Below are 22,987 nucleotides of genomic sequence, written 5' to 3' on the forward strand. Positions count from 1 at the left end.
ATACTTAATTCTACACATGCCCCTTGACTGGCGTTAGAGGTTTGCCCTATATTGCCAAGCTGTCGTGAATTTCCCTACCAAACAGAGAACAGCGTGAAGCTAGTGATGAGGGTTTTTTTTACATAACGTAATTCTACACATGCCCCTTGGCTGGTGCTAGAGGTTTGCCCTATATTGCCAAGCTGTCGTGAATTTCCCTACCAAACAGAGAACAGCGTGAAGCTAGTGATGAGGGTTTTTTTTACAATACGTAATTCTACACATGCCCCTTGGCTGACGTTAGAGGTTTTCCCTATACACCAATCCCTCGCATAGCACGTCTTCACTTAATGCGAATTCAGTTAGCACGATGTAAATTTTACTGCCCTAGTCTCGAATAGCACGTCTGTAAATTTCAGTTAGCACGAAATCGCCACAGGCTAAAAAAAATCTCGGAAACGACGCGACGTCAGGTATGGAATTCGAGGGGGGAAGAGTGGTTTGGAATGCGAGGGGAAAGAGATGCGCACGCAGATAAACAAACACCGGGCCGTACTGTTGATGCCCGGCCGCAGACCAGGCCGTACCGTACAGAAACCAAAGCAGATGAAATTGGACACGTTTTTTAAAAAAAAGCAAGATGATAGTGTTAATTTCACCCCAGAAAATATTTAACTAACTTTTATGTTTTGTATATGTACATATTGTACATACAGTAAACTCCCGGTATATCGCGCCCCGATTGATCGCAGAATCGGGTATATCGCGGGTCAAACCATGTCCCCCAGTCAGAAATGAATAATAATAATGGAATAAATGGTTGACAGCCGATTAGGATAATTTTGCGTTGTAACTAACAAACTAAGCATCGGGCAGAAAAAAGCCTAGGCGTAGAAAATGTCCGCAGTAAAATTCTAAACAAGATATCTCCGTACATTATTCCTCTATCTTGTAGGGTTTTCAAATTATGGTCCAATCCAGCCCAGTGATATTTTCTGAAACACTAGTTCTTAACGTCGCTTTATCTCACAAATGAAGCATCGGACAGGGGACCTGATAAAGCCCACCATCCAGCGACATTATCCAGCGTGACTCGGCTGGGGATTGATGTTGGATAGGCTTGGTTGTCGGCAAGCGCTGGGTAGGGAGAGGCTAGCCGAGAACATGGAGAGAGGTAGAGATTAGAGCGGGCAGAAACACCAGGGGGAGTGGGGGAGGGAATGTGTTCACGCAGCACACAGGCAGAGCATGAGTCACTTGACTGAGCAGCGTCGCTGCGTACAAGGCAAAATCAGGTAGTCCGGTGTTTAAAATTCCTCTCCAGAATCTTAATTGGTACTTTACTGGACATCTGTATATAAATGTTTTGTTAAACTTAAACCTACAGACGTAATATTATTGGGTAATTCATTGTATTATACAAGTTCATCTTTTTACTTTGGTATAATGTTTTAACATTAAATAGTAAAGTAAATCGGCTAGCGTATTTTTAATCTTTGCCCAGGAATTCCCAGTGGTCCAATATTTACGTGAACCATACTGTACCACTTTTGCCGTGAGGTAGTAAACAAGTCCCGGAAATGTTTATGTGTAGCGGTCTCCCGACCTTTAAACAGAGTCTGGGGAATATAACACTTGCCGATCCGAGCCACACGCACTCAGCAACTCGACACAGCGTTTGGTGAAATAAGTAAAGACAAAGTTTAACACGGTTTTTAATACGGCGTCACTGATTGCGCTAAAATTAAATTGGCGCAATTTTTGTTTCCCACATGTGACCATTTATAATTTACTGTAAGCATGGATAATAAAGTTTAACCACTTGACACGATATACGATTCTTTATTTTTTATTGTACGAATGCTAGAATCGTTTTTTTCCTGTATCTGCGGCCTGCTTCTACAAAAGACAAGCTATCTGTAAGTAAATCTAGAATTTTTATTTTGTCAATCAAACTCGGTACTTTGCGATTCATATTCGGTTTGAAGTATCACTACGGCCTTTCTTTTTAGAAGACTTTGTCCACAGAATCGTGTGTAACCGCACACACTGCACTTACTTTTTTACGGACACTGACGAAGCAGATACTGTGGCTGACACCACGAGACTGGCAGCAGCTTGTGTGCCGCACGTGTGTTTGGCGGCGTTTGGCGCGCTCGTAGGCCGTGCGACAAACTGTGCGCGGCACGCGGAAAAATAAAAACAATTCAACATTTAATATTTATCTTTAAAATTTATTATTTTTATTTTTTCACCCGTGTTTAGTGGAAACTGCGGATGCAAAGTCCGCACAAAGGCGGGCCGTCTATACTGTGCGTGCTTGCCGACCTATTAGAACACAGGCGGTGTTTTATGCCTTTTGACCTTGGTCACATCGAAACATCGCGGTTATGCAACAACGCGGGTAAAAGTTATGTCCCCCGACAACCCCGTTAAATAGGGAGTGTACCCGTATTTTAATGTTATGTTTGTGCTCTAGGGAAAATCTAAATCTGTTTATCTGTTAACTGATTTGTTTACATAGCCGCTTTTATAAGAGGTGTGCATTACAAATTAAATGTTTACATATGGCTGTGTGTTTTAAAGTTATATAAAACCGGTTCTTAATTTCATAAAAGTGTTTTAATTTTGTTAAGTTTTAAACGTAATAACAAAGGATCCAGCTGCTTGCAACAGCAGGCAGACAGACGCGCGCGCGTGTTGAAGGTCACGCCTGGGCGGGCAAGCCAACCTGCTGACTGACGGTAAATATGTTACCACTTATCTCCCGTTACACTGTGCCATGTTTTCTTTATCTAACGTATTCGGTGGTAGGCTTAAAAAGATAAATGATATGACATATGCATTTTCAAGTATTATTCTACGCATTTATATTATGTAAAGATTACTTCCCTACACATCTTGGAACACATTAAATAATTTAGCCTTATATTTATGGGGACTAATGCTTCAGAATACGCGATTTCGATTAACACGAACATTTTTAGGAACGAATTAGTCGTGCTAAGTGAGGGATTGGTGTATTGCCAAGCTGTCGTATCTCTCGACCGTAGCAGTGGCGGCATCTGGATGTGGTGTCAGATGCCTGGAGGCAGCATCAGACATCTGGAGGGGGCACAAGTCATCTGGAGGTTGCTGATGGTGGAGGTGGCATGAGGGCTCAGGCAGCAAGAGTGCAGGAGGCTTGTCAGGGCTTGCGGCTGTTCTGGCATGGTCTACTGTACCATCCTGGCTGAAGAGGGGTGGTTTAGAGCAAGCACTAAAGAGTGATGAAGGGCTTCAGTGGAGGTTGGTGCTCTATGGCTCAGCTCGTTCTACCTTTCTTTCCAAGACCCTGGAGGGGTGGCGAGCAGCTAGACATGCACCGTGTTGCTAGCCTTCATGCACCGGCAAGGTCTCGGGCACATTACTGACGTTACCGCAGAAAAACTGACGTCACCGCCCTTTAATTGTGGTGCGGGCATGCAGCAATTCTGATTCCAAAATTTAGTTTTAAAAATATAATTTTTTCATTGCATTATAAATATAGTTGTGTCTAAAATGTTTGTGCATCCCGTTAAAATGTAAACTGCAAACATAGGATTAGACAAGATACAGCATGGAGCGAGATGCCTCAGGGGCAGGACTTGCAGGTTCCAATCCCTGTCTGACTTCCCAGGATCACTCCACACAGACATTGGGATGGTTCCAAGGGTGATATCCTCCTCCCCCCCCCCCCCCCCCAATTCTTTTCTTTCCTGTGTCTTTGTGTGTTAAGGCCCCTGCACATGATCAGTTCAGACTTAACAGAACTAAACAGTTGGATCTGCCATGTGTGAGCAAGGATGGTGGCCTGATCAATCGGAACTGATGTACTGACGAACTGATGGCTTTCCATCAAATCGGAGTCTAAGCTCAAGTACCCTCAGTCAGAATGCTGTTTGTGGAACAGCTTCTCTCCATTCCAAACAATCAGTCCATCAGTCCATCAGCTGAGTGTTGTGTTAGACATCTTCTTTTATACTCTTTGGTTGTTTTGGTATTTTTTCCCTCTTTTTCTAATTAAAATTGCTACTGCAATTGCAACATCCAAAGTTTTTTTTTCCATATTCCACGATGAAACTATAGATCCAACAGTAACAGCAACCACAAGACTGATCGTGTCTGGTGAAGGCTTTTGTTCAGTCCAAACTGTCAGTTCGGGCTGAGCAGTCCGGACTGGGAGCTGGACTGATTGTGTGTGAGGGCCTTTACAAAACGCTAAAGATCTTGCTGTCAACAAGACAGTGTTTCCACATTCTGGAAAGTCGGGGGGGAAATCAGGGAACTTATAATTGATCGGAGAAAGTTAAGGAATTTACTTTAAATCCTGGATAAATAGTGGAAATTCCCCTGTGGTAGTATTTTGAGAGGTAAATGTTACAATCTGCCATCACCCAGAATGTGAAAGAATATTTTACTTTTAAGATAATGTTTAAGTGCATAGTCACACACTATAAAATTGCATATGCTAAGTACTTTTTGAAGTAAAATATTTTTCTCATATAAATCTAAGCCAGCATTGCTAATGATTGAGGCTGTATTTTCATAATTTCTTTCAGAAAATTACAAAATAGGTCAAATATTATTTTTTAAAAATAGTCAGGGAAATTTTAATTTGTGATCATGGAAAAGTCAGAGAGATTTCATTACAAATTTGCATGGACACCCTGATTAGTAATAAAATGTAATGATTGGTTTATTTTTAGGTCAAATAGAACTGGACCATGAGATTATTATGATATGCCAGAGATAGTTTTTTTTTTTTATATCAACAACACACAGCCATTTATTATTCACAGTTGTACATTACTGATGCAGTGATGTGGCAAATTTTAGCAATGGAAATGGGAAATGGAGGAAAGATACCTTTTTTTTGTCAGCATCAGAATTGAAATTGTATCACCAACTGATAATAAACAAGATTAAAAATCATGTACAAAAATTTAACCCACATTAATGCTACTTAAATCATGAACTTAATCAGCATTTTATCAAAACTTAACTAATATTAGAATAATTTAATGTACTTAATTCAAAGAATTTTATTTTTTCAGCATGAAGTTTATACCAAAGTATATTAACCAAAAAATACAAAAAAAAAGTTTGTTTAAGTAATTTTCACTTTTCTAACATTGGTAGTTTTTTAAAACACACATGCATTTGCTTGCAGATTATATTAGTGTTCTGAATAGTTTCATCCATGCTTATCACTAATTATTTTATTGAAAAAAAAAGTTTCATATATTTAAATCAATATTCAAAATTTTTGTTGAAATAAGTATTAGGAAATATTTTAATGTTGCAATAGCTGTAAAAAAATACTATATTTATAAATAAACTGAATTTATAAAAAAAGAAAACAATAACACCAAAATGACCGGTTGTAAAAACAACAATAGGTTTTAATATAGCACCATAAAATCTTGTCTTCACTTGTGATGGGCATGCTCATTTCTTGAAGAGCTTAATCTTTTGTTATTGCTTGCAGGTATCCCAGCTCTCAAGAAAACGTGGAAACGATTGTCATGGAAGCTGTACGGGAGCAGCTGAACCGCCGGCAGCCAGCTGAGAACATCACCCGCAACTTCCTTCGCTTGCTGTCAGCTACGTGTGGCCTTGTGGAGGTGATAATACCAGTACAGTGCACCCTTGCCGTGCATTTTCAGTTAGGTTCAGCAGAACAATAAAAAGATAACGTATATGACTTGCTTGCATACCAGCTGGTTAAGACAAGTGTCCATGTAACACTTTTATTTCATAGTGTATTTATGCAGTCTTAGTAGTGTGAGGCTATACAATTTCAAAAAATGGTAGTATGAAGGTATGTGTGTAAAATATGTTTTCCTTCGTAAAACTGATATTAGTTTAGAATAGGTTGCTCATTGAATATGTTAATATTGCATTTGTTTATTAACCATTTGGCACAATTTTTTTTTTAAGTACTTAGCTTTCGTTACATATTGTGAAAACAAAGTTGCTGTGTTGGAGTCAGTACATTTAATGCAGTTGTAGCCAGGGATGACTTTCGGAAATTGATTCCAAGTGATCAGATTTTATGGAATCCATAACATGTACACATTTATTATATCATTTAAATAGTATGCCAATGACTGTAATACCAAAATTACTTTGTATTTATTTGCTACAGTAGAACCTTATTTTTACATATTTCAAGGAACCAGAACAAAAATATGTTAAAACCAGGGGGGGATTGAAATGTTAAAAAATTTTTCTATTGTCTCACTATGATGGGAACAATAAGCAAATGTACACCACACTAAATAAAATGTCAGCAATGCTTATGTTTTTATATATTAACCACAGCTGTGCTGATACAGATCGACCAGAAGCCATTTTAGCTATTTTTAATGGAGTCTGCGTTCCTGCCGATTCACAATATGCTTGTTAATTTTCAGCCGATATTACTGAAAACGAAAAGCGTCTGCCGTAACCTAAAAATTCACGAGTACCCTTTTTACTTTTCATAGTACTCGCATCGTTTCTTAACTATGTGTGCCAGTCGTACATAACAAACTTAAACATACTGTGCTTTAATAACATTCTTGAGTCTAATACATCGTAAATAAATACATCACCATTACGTTAAAGTTATTTAGGAACAAAAACTTGATTTATTTAGAGCATAGCTGCCATTACAAACAATGAAAAATACCAACTGCTTGAACTGCAAAGAAATGTTCGTAATATTGTGACGGAGATCTTTTTCAATAACTTGAGACAAATTTTTAGAATCGAATTTAAAAAAATAACGCAGTAATATAAGGCTTTACATTTGTAATTTATTTTACTGTTTCCTGTGCAATGTGACCACATGAAACACATTTCCGTACAAATATTTGGTACCATGAATTTTTGCCGCTGCATGTGTTAGTTTGGTATTAGAATTGCAGTTCTTGAATTGTAAACATGTATAAAGTCTCGCAATCTTGCACATTTTAAATTCTCTTTTAAACTTCATATTTCTTGTATCAATATGTTTCATAGTTACCTATTATTAATTTATATTATATGATTACATGAGAGAAGTTTTTTTTCCATTTATAAACAGAAAACTGACAATGTTGTTTTGTGTCTAGACTAAACACAGCTTTGCAGTTGCAGATATCAGTTTTAGAATAGTTAATGCAAATGAGCAAGTAATTTCTGTAAAACAGAATTATGTCTTTCTGCTAAAAATTACCTGTGAGTACCTGTTACTAGTTGTTACATCTGAGAGACTTTTCAGTATATGGGGAATTTTTTATGTCACTAAAGACATTTATTGGAAAATTAGGAATGTTTTCATAATAAAAATCTAGGAATTCTACAATCTGTGGTAGTTTAGTTAAGTGTTTTCTATAGTGAGCCAATGTATGGCTATGTAAATTGTGTTGAATTGTTTATTGTAAAATGTTTGACAGCACACTTTAGGCAAGCACTCACTTGTTTTTGTATCTATATTACTGCTGGTTTTAAAAAATATCTCTTTCAGTTCATCTTAGATTATCTTTCATTGTAACTAACTTTTGCTTACCAAAACTAAAATAAATGTGCATTTGCATTGCATTCTTTTCTAAGAAATAGACATTTTGAGTGATTTAGTAATTTTTTAAAAAATGTTTCGGCCAAAATATGTTTTCGCCCATATCGGTTCGGAATCTGTGAATCTCAAACAGTTTTAATTGGCGTTTCAGCATAGTGGCCAAATTTTGTGAATTGGTATAGCTCTAATATTTACTAGAACTTCATAATCCCACACAGTGAAAACAAAAAATCTATCCAATCTTTCAGTTCTTCAAAATTGTTTAAAATCGAAAGTGAAGTTTTTGGTTATTGAGTAAGAATTGAGGATGTTGAAGCTACTCAGTATGTCCACTTGTTGTGGGGAGATTTTCTTACACAATTCATTTTTGGACTTTTTATGTAATCACATGTGAACATTTAATTAATTTAAAATTTTTTTATCTGAAATAATTCTATTCAATGAACACTACTACTTTCAAAACTATTGTTTACATTTAGGAACAGAAAAAGGTAATATTATTTCCATTGCGATTCTTCAAAATTTAGTGCTGCCAACTGTCTTTCCAAAATATTTCAAATGTAGAAAAATGAACATTGCCGAAAATGCACGAAGATACCAAATTTACAGGAATTTGGTACGTTGCTTTAAAAACATGCATTATTAATGGGACAGTAATCCACTGTTTGTTTATGTGAAAACCACATCTACAACTTTATTTTCATGGATAATTCATTATTGTTTATGTTTAAAGGGGAGAGATATCAAAATTACTTAATTACGCTTTCACATTACCAAAGTTTTGGTTAATGGCTGTATGGATGATGTGGCTAGTGGCACAAAAAATGAAGCTGCAGTAACCACACGCTCACGCAGTAATTAATAGTAAATAAACTTCACACTATTCACTTTAAACTTTATTTATTCTTCCATCTTAATTTATCTGATGGTTTGCTATTAAATGCGGTGCTGATTCAACCTAAATTTTGGGAAATGCTTTCACATAAAGTGGGAAAGTAATGCATTAATACTAAAGGTAAAATGATGGTACAATGAAAAAAATACATTAAACATGGAAATTTGTAAATCTTGGGTGCATAAAAAAGTGGTTCTGCTGAATTTTTGGTTTGGGGGTTAATTTGTTTTGCTGTTGTTTACCACAGTATTGCATATGTCTGGTTATAGTTTTCATTTTTGTAGGCCAAACTTGTTTCACGTGGTCTTTTTCTTTCAGGTTCGGTTGGCCGCTACGCCACGCCTGGAGATGTGGTTTCAGAATCCGAAGCTGATCCGGTCAGCACAGGAACTGCTGATGTCTGTGTGTGTGAATTGCAACACTCACACCCACAAAGACGTGGAGGTGATCAGTCACCTGGTGAAGATTCGGCTGAAGACTAAAGGTTTAATCAGCCTGTACCTCTCCTGCATCAGGTGAGTTTTGTGGGTGCTTGTGGTTTGTTAACAGTCGCTAAATGAGCTCGGTGAGCTTCTTTCCTTGTGAGAGCCAGTAACAGAAGAAATGCTGCAGGATATATGAACATAGTGTTTTAAAGCAGTCATATTAATCTATCATAAATAACAACCTCTCTATAATTAGTGATGCACGTCACACACGCAACTACCGACAGGCGTCAATACTCTCACCCCTCCCTCCTCCTCTTCTGCCGCAACGCCGGCCACCCATCTCTTTTATAGCCTTCCTGGCTCAGAGCTGCTGCATGACCTTGAACCACTGCATCTCGCATGCTACATGATGGGAGGGAGGCAGTTCCTCTCCCTTCCCTTCCCCGCCTTCTCAGATCTCAGATGCCTCTTCGCGGCATTGTGTGACAGGGAGCCTGGAAGATCATCGCATGCAGTTCCGCCTCCCGTCCAGTTACATCTCCTTAATCAGTTGGCACTGAAGGGGTGGCTGTCAATGTGTGTCAAGGGGGGCCTGATTCTGTGATTTGTGTTGGGCACAATAAACGACCTTGCACCGGAAATCGTCTCTATGAATCATTTTTAGACTGGAACCTTGTGTATGCTCTGGCGGGAACCCCCTGCCATGTTAATAACCTTAGAAGAGACTCGGTCGCGCCACTCGTGCCTATTGTGCAACCTGCACCTTCCGCATCTTGGCTTTACTTTTCGCGACTCGGCCGCCTTGAGGCGAAGTGCCCACCCCGTGTCACCACGCTTTTCCTGGAAGGAAGCTGTAGGGTAGAGGAGCCATCTTCAGAGAAGGCTCATCTCATAGTAGATAAAACTACTAGGGATGGGCCAGTAAAATCCTCAAATCCCACCACCTTAGTATTTTTCATTTCTTGTACATTATTTTATTGTTGACCTAGATTCGGATTCAAAGGGTGTATTAGAGAATCTCTTTGGGATTTAAATTGAAATTCATATTTCAGAAAATTGGGCTGTGACCCATCTGTAAAAAAAATACCTTAGATAATTTACAAATACATTTGGTCCCAAGGGTAAATTAAACTGTGCATATATTTTTTTGTACAGAATGAGATGGTGCAAAAGTGAAATGTTGGACTCATGCAAGTGAGGACCTGGGTTATAATTCCTGTACATTCATTTTGATTTTGGTAATCTGTGGTTTCCTGAAAATTTTCTAGAAAAATGATGGGATGATCCTTACTATATATGCCATGACTGATTCTTTCCATGGTTCGTAGGGTGTATGTCCGGCTAATAACCTCACTGTCGACCTTTACATGAGTATGTAAGAAGGGCATACTCATTTTGGTTTTACTAGCCCATGATTTGTATTAGATTTTTTCTCGTGAGTCATTTTATATTTTGTTTGAAACATGCATACATAGTTGAGCACTGTTGCGTGCTATGTTCGCAGGGAACTGATGTCCGCCCATCCCGACAACTTGGCAACGCTGCTGAAGCACACGATCTACAACGAGCTCTCCAACACCCGCAACCCCAACAACATGGCAATGCTGTCTGTCATGTTCCAGCCGTCGCCCGAGACCGCGGCCACGCTCCTCGCTGATGTCTTCCTGGTTGGTGACCCCGTCAAGCTGCAACGATTAATTGATGCTTCATGTTTGTTCTTGTTTGCAAATTTTTTCATGCAGTAAATGACTGAATAATTGGTAGTGCAATGTCCAAAAGAACCGAATGTTACGAAAAAGTAAGGAGGAAATTGAAGGACTGGTTACGAAAGTCACGTAAAAGTAAGAAGGAAACTGAAGGATTGGTTAAGAAAGTCATGAAAAACCCCCTTTATAAGCAGCAGTAGTACTATACGTCATGAAACTTTGATTTCCAGCAGCATGTTTGCTAACTTGCATTTCATTTTTTCCTGCCTCTCTTCAGTTTATAGGAGCATGGGATCATCATCTATAGGTTCTTGTGAATTCTAGAAAATTTCATATTGCATTTATTATAATTATTATGTTTAATATTGGATGTATACCCAGACCTCCAGCTAGATGACAATTAGTCTAGATTTCACATACATAAACACTTCGAAAATAGTTGTGTTCAAAAAATACTACTCAAACCACGCAAAAACATGATAAATGATTTATGCTGAAGAATGAAGTGTCTGTAAAAATATTATGATTTTTACTGTTTTTTATTTAATCCTTCATGAAAATTCACAACTCATAATTAGAGGCACTGGAAAATCGTAAAAACGATATAGGCGCGAATAAAAGCGACAAAATGGTTTATTGACGAATAAACGCTAAAATCCCGTTTTTAGAAGTAAGTATTAAAATTTTAAGTAATATTAAAATTTCCAGTAAATTTTAGGTTTACCTAATATTTTTAAATAAACCATTTCTTATTATTAATGGCCTAACTTCATACAATAAAGAACATTCTTTATTTTATGCATCTTCTTACCGTGTTTGAAGATAACCTAGTAAATAGTGATGATGGCGAGCCATGTAAACAATCAACACGATCTATGAATCTTGTAAATAACACGAAACACAATTTAAATACGCATAGGCTCGCGCGGAAACATGGTTAACGGCAAACGTAACGTACGACCCAAACAAATGTAAACGATTAAAGAGAGACGTTTGTTTACGTGCATGAATATTTTCACGGGAAAGAAAGTGAAAACATTGAAGCAGCCATGTTAGCAAACGTGTGCGTGCATGCATGTGTGATATTAACACAAGCAATCAAATTATTTACTGTTAAATGACAACTAAAATATAAAAATGCATTAATTTAAGTTTACAACACATGCAGCTTATATTTGGCAACTACAAAAAAAAATTACGAAAATCTACTTCAGTGTTCAGTCAAATTCGTTAGCACTTGAACGGGAAAAAAAGATGGCAGCAATGTAGCTCTATGCTTTTGTCGCTCATTTGTTGAACGTACCTAGTGTTTTCCTAATTTCCTAACCCGAAAAACAAACGGTAATCTGTGAAACTATAATATTGCGCTGCTATTCACAATAAAATTAAGGTTATAAAAGTCGGTTTTCTGTATTGCGTTCGCGTGCAATGCAGTTAGAACTATAATTATTTTTTTTACCGTCATGGGACAGACAAAATCTGTTACCGTGCATTCACGTGCAGAGCAATACAAATGCACCATTTCTATGCTAGTGACACTAACATACTTATTTGCAAAGCTTGCAACATCCGCATAAACTGGGAGAAGAATTAAAGTTAATGCTATATAAATGCTATGTGGCAAAATATAAATGCTACGAACACCCATTATAAACGCTATTTTCCAGTGCCTCTACTCATAATGGCTGTCATCTTCAGACCACAACACTATTCTCAGCTTCTTCACAAAACCATCGCAAAACCAAGTTTGCTGCCGTAAAAAAATTTACATTCACTGACATTTACATTCACATTTACCATTTACAGAACTGTCCATCAAAACCAAGTTATTAAATTCCAAAAATTGCCTCTCAATCTTTTAATCTTTAATTTTTGAGCCTTTGCCCGACTGCGATCTTCCGACCCCACGACCACACGACTTTAAAGAGGCTACGTGACCGCCTGCAACCACGCAGGGAACAAGCAGTCACGTGACCTCGACAACCAATCACAACATAACTCTCACAAGAACACAGTAGTATTCATATTTCCTGCCCCTTGCATTGAGGCTTTTCCTGCAAAAAATAAAATATGATAAATCCTAAATTCTTTTATGATTGGCTGATGCAATAAGGTGATATTTTGACCATCTCCCATGTGAGTGAAAACACTGCTGATTTTCCCTTCATAAGAATTACATACAGAATGCACCAGTAAGACTGTACTGAAAAAAAGTCTACAAAATTTACACTGCCATGGTGTGCAACTAACTGTCTCTCATCCTTCCTTTTACCAACATAATACACAATGATCTAGAAAAACAACTATAGCTTTCAAACAAATCCAAACGTGAAATATAGATATAAAAACAATATTGAAAATAGATAAAATACTGATAAATGCATATACACAAACAATAACCTAGTGAACAAAGTTAACACCAGGAAAAACATAGCTAGATGGCTTTTATGAATAATATAATTAAATATGTATCAAAGTTGCTTACAAGAATATTAAGAATGATAAGAAAACAACAAACAAGTATGAAAAACCAGGTCTCTATGACCTTGGTCCATATTAATCAGCTGCTACACTGTCTTACTAGAAAATATAATGGCATAGGAATACTCTGCCAAGCTGGGGAGGGCAGGGGTCTGCAATGCTATAAGATTTTAAAAAATCATCCTTTGCTAAAAAAAATTTGTAGGAAAATGTTAGTTAAACGTTTCTAAAAAGGTACTAAAATTGATACACTAGGTTCACTTTGGGACCAATTTTATATCTTAGGAGGGTAAAATCATGAGGGGTGTACTAAACTTTGGAAAGTCAAAAGCAAATCAAAGACTAATTTTTTAAAAAAATTTTTGTGTTTGGGAAATTGTTATAAATGTAGAAGATTGCAAAGACTTTTCTTAGAGCAAAATGCATTAGAAGCTGGTTTTAAATCCGATTTTCGAGGCCACAGATATTATCCATACTGTTGGCTAACTTGGATTTTACAAATATGAGAACCATTCAAGCCATTAAAAATGGATTAGAAATGTCAGCATGTTTTTCTGGTGAACAATATACACCATTCAACAGGGTGGTTTGTCTAGGCAATTATATTCTGCTTAGTTAACAAAAAAAAAGGGTTGACTCAAACAATCACACAACCATTGGAGGAAATCTGCTAAGCATCTGTCTAAAAAAACATTTCAGCTTATCGTGAACAGAGTGTATCTCTTTTTTTCCCGATGTATAAGTTAAATCAAATAAATAAACATAGGATATAATACCTAATTGCGTGATATATCTTCTTTTGTCTCACTTATACTTTTCATTAAATCACCTATAGAATACATTTTACTTATCTGAGACCCACTTATAGGAAAAAAGATGATAATGCACAAACAACTAAATCTACAGACTATAAATTTTTTTATATTTTACTTGATTTGTTAATCTAATGAATGATTATCAAGAAATGGCTATTTAATTTATTAATTTACAATATTAAGGGCTCCGCCTACCTGGTCACACATACGGTGCGCAGAGCTTCAGGGAAAACAATGAGATTTCAAAACTAAGATATCCGAGTGCGGTCTGCTTACGAAAAGCATTTAAGAGTTCGCTGAGGGCCTAAAAGTACTTTTAATTTTGGATCATGTTTTTAAACTGTATTTCTAGAAGAGTTAAAATGGCTAAAACGCATGTTTTCAGAGTAATTTTTAGGCGTAAAACAACCTGTACAGATTATTAAAAGCACTTAAGGGACTTGCATTACACCTTTATCTTCATTTATCGGCCATATAATGTTGCGGTCACCGCTCAAATTTCACAGTTATCCTGTGACGACGAGAAGACTACGCGTCAATTCAGAGCCTTGCGCTTAGAGGCTATACCGCGCTAGAAATACCATCGAGCGTCACACTTTTCATCCTGCCTAACTAACACACATACACCCCTGACGAGGCGGGCCCCTTAAAATATAAGACTTTGATAGTTGAAAAGCTTACTAAGAACACTTGAAAATCAAAGATCCAAAAAATAGATAAGAAATTAGATTGAAAGACAAACATTATCTTATACAAATTCATAGAGATAAAACCTGAAAGTACAAGGAAGAAAATCTGAATAAATATTGAAGCCTAAATGTTCATTTATTCTTCTACAATCAGTTGACTTGAGGAAGAATATTTCTCGCAACTTATCATTATATCTTATTATTTAGTATGCCTCGTGTATTTAGTATGCCATATGCCTCTTAACAAAGGGAATCCTTGCACAGCAACTATTTTGCTCTTTATAAGGTTTTTTTTTAACATTAACCTGTATTTGCTTGATGTATTTATAGAGTAAGATTCTACCAAGTGCCTGTTACTGTTAAAAATCCCCCCCCCCCCCCCCTTCACCTGAAATCCCAAAAAATTTTAATAGCAAACAGAAGGCAAAGAGGTTCTATTCACCCCCTCCCCCTTCTTCACCAAATGAAATTCTGGGAATGCTCTTGCTGACAGTGTTTCAGATTTTACTACACGCAGCTGTTTTTAAGATTTAAAAAAAAATATGCTTATCTAAAAGCAATAATTGTAATGTGTTCGCGTTTTAAGTGTAGGTACATAAGTTATCTTGCTATTAAATAAATAATTTTTTATTTTTAGAATTGTGTCTTTTTATTTGAAAACAGTAGCAATTAGGTAACTTGCTGAATGTTTTCCACATTGTTCTTAATTAGGGGGTTATGTGCTGAAAAAAACTTCTTGAGCTCTATAAGTTTGATCCATAAATTTTTCTTAGTATAGTAGATTATTTAAGTGATCTTCAACTTCATCTCTGTCAGAGACTTAGATCTTCATCTTTGACTTTGAATCAAATTGATCAAATTTTCTTCCCCCACTTCTAAAAATGACTAGTGTTATTAGCGTGAATAAATGCAACCAAAGTCTTTGTAGATAATAAAATTTTAAGAATGTGCCCTTTGTATTGACATCATGGAGAGGTAAACATAATATCCCAGTCTTCAAATCTTCAATTATTTATATAAGAAAAACATCTAAATATAAATCCTATCTGCATCAAAACACTAAATTTTAACTTATGTTTTAAGTGTTTGCCATCCCATAAGTTTTTTTTTCCAGGAAGTGTTGATGAACCGTGAGGATTATTTGCGGTCCCTACGTGCCGTGCTCCGTGAGATTGTTCGGGTTGTACGCCACGACGTCAATCTCCCAGTGCTCTGTCGAGGTCTCATGGACAAGCGCGAAGGCTCACTGCAGTTCAGAGATTTCGAATTCAAGGTATGTTACATTCAGAAAATACTAATGGTTAGTCTCTGTGGTTTTGATTTTCCTTGCCTGCTGTGAGAGAAGAGGTTATCGTAATATTCATTAGTTTTTCACAAAGTCTTATCTATCTACTAAGGTCGACCTAGGTTGGAAGGTGGAAGGTAGTTGGGACGAGATTAATGGTTGGAGTAGCATGTGGTGGCTAGAGGCCAATCAGAGTGAGGTTTTGAGGTCTGGAGCATGAGGTGTGGTTATTGGCATGGTTGGGAGGAGAGAAGCCTTTGAGACAATAGCATATGGACGCGCTTGAGTTTTGAGAATAAAACAGGTGTTTCACCCAGAGGCTAGAGTCGACGGGCAAAATGAGATAAGTGAAGTCGTGTTAATATCATTACAGTGCTCTTGCTTTTAAAAATGTTTTAGTCTGTCTTGGATGCAATTGATGGTAAAAAGTCAGTTGGTTATCAGGCAGTCCTAGAATAGTTAAGAGTGACCACGTTTTGAAGTAATAAGATGTAATTTCATGATAAGTTTTACTTATTCTGGGGTTCCAAAATCAGTCTTTAGGTATCCAGTTATAAATAAGATGTGAGATTTCGACCATTTTTTTTTCTTCACAATAGGCATCATTATTCCATACTGATATACTTTTGAAAGAATTAACAGGTATGTATTTATGTATTTTTCAAAAACTTTTTAAGGTATAAAAGATAGCAGTTAGTTCCTTATTGCATAGCTTCTTTTTGTGTGGGGAATATTTTATTGTTTCCAGTGTTTTAATTAATTGCATGTTGTTTTATTATTTGTACATCGGTGCTGAGGTGTGTCTGAATACATCATCCGCTTTTCTAAGGCCATTTCACTGACTGTGATTGCATGTGTGAATCACCTCTTCATCTAATATTCCAATGCACTTATCACTGTTGATAATTATAGCTTTGTGTGAGTATTCAATTTTGCATTAAATATTGGAAGGTTCAGAACATTCATTTTTGATTTTCAATAGAAATTCTTGTAATGGATGGAAATCAAATGTTATAACAATTTTGAGTTAAATGAATATTCATGTGCCTTACACATGTCCATTTGGCTTATATGAAATTACAAATTACTGTAGTAGTTTGGGTTCCATTATTTCTTGATTTATATCTTTGAAATTTTAGCATAAGCATAAAGCATTATATACATACAGTCATAAATCATGACATTGAATAAAAATGCCTTAAAATGTAAAATAATTAACTGTAGAGTGACATCAGATATTGTCGGCTTACTATCAAAACCTCCTAAATCTGAATTTGAGACTTTGGTGTTTTAGATGACTTGGGTTCATAAATTACTGACACACAGGCCTGTAAAACCTCCAAAGTCAAATTATGAATGCAAGGACATCTGTCGGACTTAACTGACTCCTGTAGTTTTTCTTCATTTTATTGTTCAATACCACCTATGTCTTAAAAAATTAATATATAATTAACACAATGTATTTTCTTTCTTTATAATTAAATATCACTTTATTTTGACTTTTTTTGTATTTATTACAGCAAATCTGTATTTTCCAATTCATCCCAAACAAAATGTTTTTTGCTTCTTCTGTAAAAACTTGTGTATTAGACTTAGGAGCTTTTAATATTAATAGTAAACCAACGATATAAGACTACCATGAACTTAATACCTTCTATCTTAATTGTAAGACCACATCAAATTTAAGACAATGTCCATTATATGTCAACTGTGAATATAAAACATCCCCAAAGGCATTTGGAATTACGGGGAAAGGGGGGGGGGGGTGGGGGGTGGGGGGTTGGACTCCAACATAAATTTCTTTCTAAATTGAATTGGAATTTGAATTGGAATTTGAATCATAAAATAAAATAATTATGGTAACATTTTTTTTGTGATTAAGAATTTCTTTCTGCCCCAGGATTTGCTTTTTCTTTTCAGGTTTTTTTTGGTACAATTTGTATTTGTCTCAGGTCTGTGTGCAATTGGCCCGTCGAGAAAGAGTCTAGCGGTCTTGGCCAAGCAAGATTTTTGTGGGTATATATGAAAAATGTTTGGGCACATTTTCTTTCGGCGTGGCTGCAAGAGGTAGTCTTCCAGTTACCAACCTTACCTGCTCTCTTTCCCTACTCACTCTTCTGAAGCAGATTAGCAGTTTTACTGCACAGTGGCACTACGATTGGCAGGAGGGAGAGTAGCGGGGAGAAACTGTATAACGGTTGGTTGGAAGGTGGCAGGTAGCTGGGATGGGATTGGTCGTTGGATTAGTCTATGGTGGCGAGCGGCCCAATCAGAGTGAGTTTTTGAAGGTCTGAAGCGTGTTGTGCAGTTATTGGCATTGTTGGGAGGAGAGAAGCCGGTGAGATAATGTTGCATAGGAACGCGCTTGAGTTTGGGAATAAAACCGGTTTTTCACCCAGAGGCTAGATTCGACAGGCGAAATAAGATAATTGAAGTTGTGTTATAGCATCTTGCTGCTCTTGCTTTTAAAAAGGTTTTAGTCTGTTTTTAATGTAATTGATGGTATAGATTTGGCTGGTTCTCAGGTAGAAGGTAAGAATCACCATGTTTTGAAATAATACTTTATTTCATAATAAATTTTACTTCTTACAGGGTTTCAAAATTGTGCTTTAGGTATCCAATTATAAATAAGTTGTTTGTTTTTAACCATGTTTATTTCTTGTGAAATGAAAATGAAGCTGAAAGATGTAAAGTACAATACTTTACTTCAAACTGTGTACTCTGAAATAGTTTTATTATTTTCTTACAATTGTTAAAATTACATTTATTTTATTTTATTTTTTAGCATGATATAGCATTCAGAATAGTAATGAAGCATGCTGGAGCAGAACATCATGAAAATTATTTTATTTATTATAAATTTAAGTATAATTCTCAGAAATCACATCTCGGAGAAAACCCTGCGGATAGTTTTAAGACGTGAACAGAATTCTTAAAGCTGTGTAAAATTTGTAATGCCAGTGACACATGCCAGAAAGAATGTTGAGGCCCCATACCACAAATAAATTAACAGAATTTTCAGATAAAACAAGATTTAGTCATAAGATATGTTTACTCATGTTAAGATGCTTTTTGAATTTTCTCAGTTTTACTTTTGTTTGTGAAATTAGTTTTCTCAGTATGTTAACTTCTGATCAAGAGCCTGTTATCAGTTCCTTTCTTTTCTTTATTAAGGATTTATTTTTACTTTTACTAATACGTAATTAGTTATTTGCATTAAGTAAAAAACAGGAACTTTTCTTTTTTTGTTATTAATGTTTTTAAAAGTTGTAGCCCATTGGCAATTTTGGTGTTTTAAGATTCTCGGGGCAGAATATTTCTTATTTACTTTGTTGGGAACTGTAATAAAAAGAATTTAGGTGTTGGGTAATTATAAATCTTATTTTATTATTTATTTATTTGCGTAGGTAGGTGTTCCGGCAAAATGGATGTTGTTGGTTGTTTCTGTGTAAGATTATTGGATGTTTTTATGACCTAAGTTTAACATTGTCTAGATTTATTTTGTTAGTTATGTTTAATTGGTTAATTGAAAACCTTCAACCTGGCACCGTTGCCCCCATCTGAAGGCATAGAAAGTTCTTAGACAGATAAGGAGGTCTAGGTATCTGAAAACAAATTTTTTATTTTTTAGTTGTTGAATATTTCTCAGCTAGTCTATTTAATTATGAGTAGTTGTAGTAGTTTTGTAATTCACAAGAAATCTTCATGATGGAGTTGTTCTTGTTTGATCGTTAATGGGGGAGTCTGCCATGGTTTCCAACACTATAAGGCAACTCACGACTCATAATGACTTCATAACTATCTAAAAAGTGGTCAACTCTGGGTGAAAATATATTTTTACCCTTTGTTTAAGGCTTCTGTAATTTTCATGATTTTTAAATTTTTAATTCAAAAAAGTTTCATCATAATTAATTTTGCTGATTACATTGCATTATTATAAAATTAAAATAAAAGTACTACAAGTGTTGGATCAGTTAGTTTACATGTGGGCTTAGTTAACATTCTGTATTCAAGTGAAGTTACTTCAACCTGTTTAATTTTTTTATTCCATATTCATATTACATAAGAAAAAATTACTATTTATAATTCTGGAAAATATTGCCATTTAGAGGTGAACATTAATGTAGGTTTTTTTTTATGAAAGTTATCAAACTATTTTTGTTTCATTAAAGAATTGCAGTATTCGCAGTGCACCTTCTTCTATTAAAAGTGAATAATCTATTGTATTTCATATGCATGTAACACAAAACATTTTGATTGCAGGAGCGAATGTTCGTATCGATTGTGGACCTCTTGACACTCTGCATATTCCTGGGTGCGACATCGCAGGTGAAGGAAGCCTCATCGCTCCTGGCCCGCGGCGATCGGAGGGAAATAGCTGTTTTACAGGCATGTTTCATGACGTTGGTCTTATACACCCACTCCTCAAACTAACACTATTCACTGTTTGCGGTTTTAAAGTAACAACAACAATAAATTACGACATGATTTGAAGTAGCGCATTCTCAGATTCGAATCAGCACTTTTCCTTTTACGTAAATTTTTTACTTCTGTGCGCACAGAATGGCCACGGCACTTATGGTAGCATTAAATACAATGCAACTTATTAATAATGTGATGAATCAACAAACAATATTTTGCTCTTTCTTTTATAGCTATTCGCCTCCTTCATTGTGTACTTATTCCCGACGACGCCCGAGTGTTCAGCCAACGTTTATATTCCGCTATCCCGCATGTCGGGTATGTCATCAGCAGCTCTGGAGAGTAAAGTCAGAAGCTTTCAGGACTAGTTTACCATGCGTCTACTAGGATGCACTAGAGGAAAATCATTGCTTGCGCACATTTAAAACAACAGTGTCGGGGAATTACACTAACCGGTGAAATAAAATTTCTAATAATACGAAACTTTGAGTTTATGCTTTTTTAAATTTTATTATAACTTAAATACTTTTATAGTAATAACATTATTTATCTCAGAAATGTTGTTAGCACCTACTTAGGAATGTTATACCCAGCCCCTATTATGTAAGCACTGTGGTATGGAAATTTTTAAAATTTAATTATTTTTTAATCCCAGAATTTTATTCAACACTTATTTAAATGTACTTCAATTTTATTTAGTACTATAAACAAATTTTAAAGGGAGTAGTGTCTTGATTAAAATGGTAGTCAGCAAGTATGCAGACCTGAATGAAAAACAAATTATCATACACTCTTATGGAAAAAATGTATTTGATTAGCGCTGTTTTGATGAGCCCTCTGTATTCTTGGAACAAATTAAACTTATGAACAGGGCCATAGTGAAGTAAGGGCAGCGGGGTGGGGGCAAAATCCCTGGTACCCGGTTGAGTTTCGACATTTTTTTTTAATGCTTAGGTTTACCCTGATAGTGACGTGTCACGTGACGTGCACGTCTATGACCACTAAGCTGTCAGCCCCTTCCTTCCTAAACACGTGTGCAGGCCGTGGCAGATGGGTAAGTTGACAAGCGCTGTTCACCCACAGTTGCATCGTCCCTTGCCAGGTTGACCACGCCTATGTCTTCAGCAGTCCTGGGTAACCACCCGTGGACCGACGAAGCGACCCGAACCCTCTCGATCGGCTACTACCCCCAGCCTACCCCCTCTCTCACCAGGCAGGCAGAGTGCCCACGGCACCAGTTGCCTGGAATTCCCAGAAGCGGCTGGCGATTTCCAGAAAAACACCCTTGCCTACGTCAGTCCCAGACCCTCTGTGAGGCCATCCCTTGGCCAGGGGACACCAGGGGAACAACGCCAAAAGCAGTCGAGTTTGCTTACTGCGCCAACCCCCACACTGCTGAGAGTGTTCTCGCAGTGCTGACAACCGAAATGTCTGGCTACCCCCACGCGGCATGAGATCGGAGGACTAGCAGCCGGGAGCCAGACTACCAAGTAGTATCTGCCTAACTAAAGGCCATAGTCAACTGCCCATTGCGAAACTGCACCACATGTGAGTAGTGCAAGTGTGTCGATTCTGGACCAGTATGTATGGAGAGGCTGTCTTAACAAAATGTCAACTTGTAACTAACTCTGTGCAACATCATCTGTGAGTGTTTCGACAAACTACGTACTTGGCAACCAGTTTAACTACCCTCTCATCTACGGACACTGTATATCCCTATTAAAAAGTTCTTGCTCTGTTATTTCTGGCTCTTAATAAAGAGTCAGTTAACCATAGTTAGCTCAATGCATGGTTCTAAATAAAGGCACCTGAAATCCCAAGTTGGCAGCCTAAACAATCAAAATGGGATTAAGATGCATTACACAATAATTATTACAAGTCTCTTATTAACATAATTCACAATTAGAAGTAATGTAATACACACAGATCATGTTTACAGTTATTGGAACAGTAATGTTTACAGACTTTAGATTTTTTTTTAATTGTGGGGTTTGAAAAGTTGTACATTAAATTGTAGCCCCTGTGCCCTTAGATTCTCTTGATGACCCTGCTTTTGAATTCTAGCTGTTATATGGTCTGTTTATAACACGTATAATACATGGTTTGTTTAAAGTATTTGTTATGCAGTACACCTATCCCTCACTTAGCACGACTAATTCATTCTTAAAAATGCTTGTGTTATTCGAAATCACGTATTTTGAAGCATTAGTTTCCATAAATAGCAAGGCTAATTTATTTAAGGTGTTCCAAAATTGTGTAGGAAAATAAACTTTACGTAATATAAATGCGTAAAATAACACTCAACTATAAATATGTCACATCATTTATATGCCTCCCATTGCACTTAGTGTGACAAATACGACACCGCATAACGGGCGATACATGGTTTTATGTACTTTATCGTCAGTCGACTGGCTGACTTGCCCGCCCGGGCGTGACCTTCAACTCACGTCGTGTACCTTTCCAAACCATCATTTACTGACAGTGAAACCGATATTACTGTCCGGATAATTACATTTCAATTTTTCAAAAATTAAAGAGCTTATTCGCGTATCACCATCTGGTTCACACCAATCCTGTCTGGCCAATAATTATTTTTTTCATTGCAACACTCATTTAGCAGCCTTTTCCATGTTAATCATGTGTTAATTTCTGTTCCGGTATCTAATGTCAAATATATTCCCGCTAGTACAACCAACAGCATCAGACTTATATAAACTTTT

At 36.6% G+C, this 22,987-nt stretch overlaps 1 protein-coding gene across 3 annotated transcripts in view; it reads left to right on the top strand.

Moving 5' to 3' along the window:
- The window catches only part of LOC134534738 (integrator complex subunit 1), a 122,690-nt gene that overhangs the window by 14,049 nt on the left and 85,654 nt on the right, over positions 1–22,987 (top strand). For all 3 annotated transcript variants that reach the window (XM_063373241.1, XM_063373244.1, XM_063373243.1), the window contains exons 6-10: positions 5,489–5,624; positions 8,757–8,953; positions 10,371–10,533; positions 15,672–15,830; positions 20,106–20,231. In XM_063373241.1, coding sequence (XP_063229311.1) covers positions 5,489–5,624; positions 8,757–8,953; positions 10,371–10,533; positions 15,672–15,830; positions 20,106–20,231 — 781 coding nt within the window. The remainder of the gene's footprint in view (positions 1–5,488; positions 5,625–8,756; positions 8,954–10,370; positions 10,534–15,671; positions 15,831–20,105; positions 20,232–22,987) is intronic.

Source organism: Bacillus rossius, chromosome 8 (genome assembly GCF_032445375.1).
Source record: "Bacillus rossius redtenbacheri isolate Brsri chromosome 8, Brsri_v3, whole genome shotgun sequence".
NCBI classification, from domain to species: domain Eukaryota; kingdom Metazoa; phylum Arthropoda; class Insecta; order Phasmatodea; family Bacillidae; genus Bacillus; species Bacillus rossius.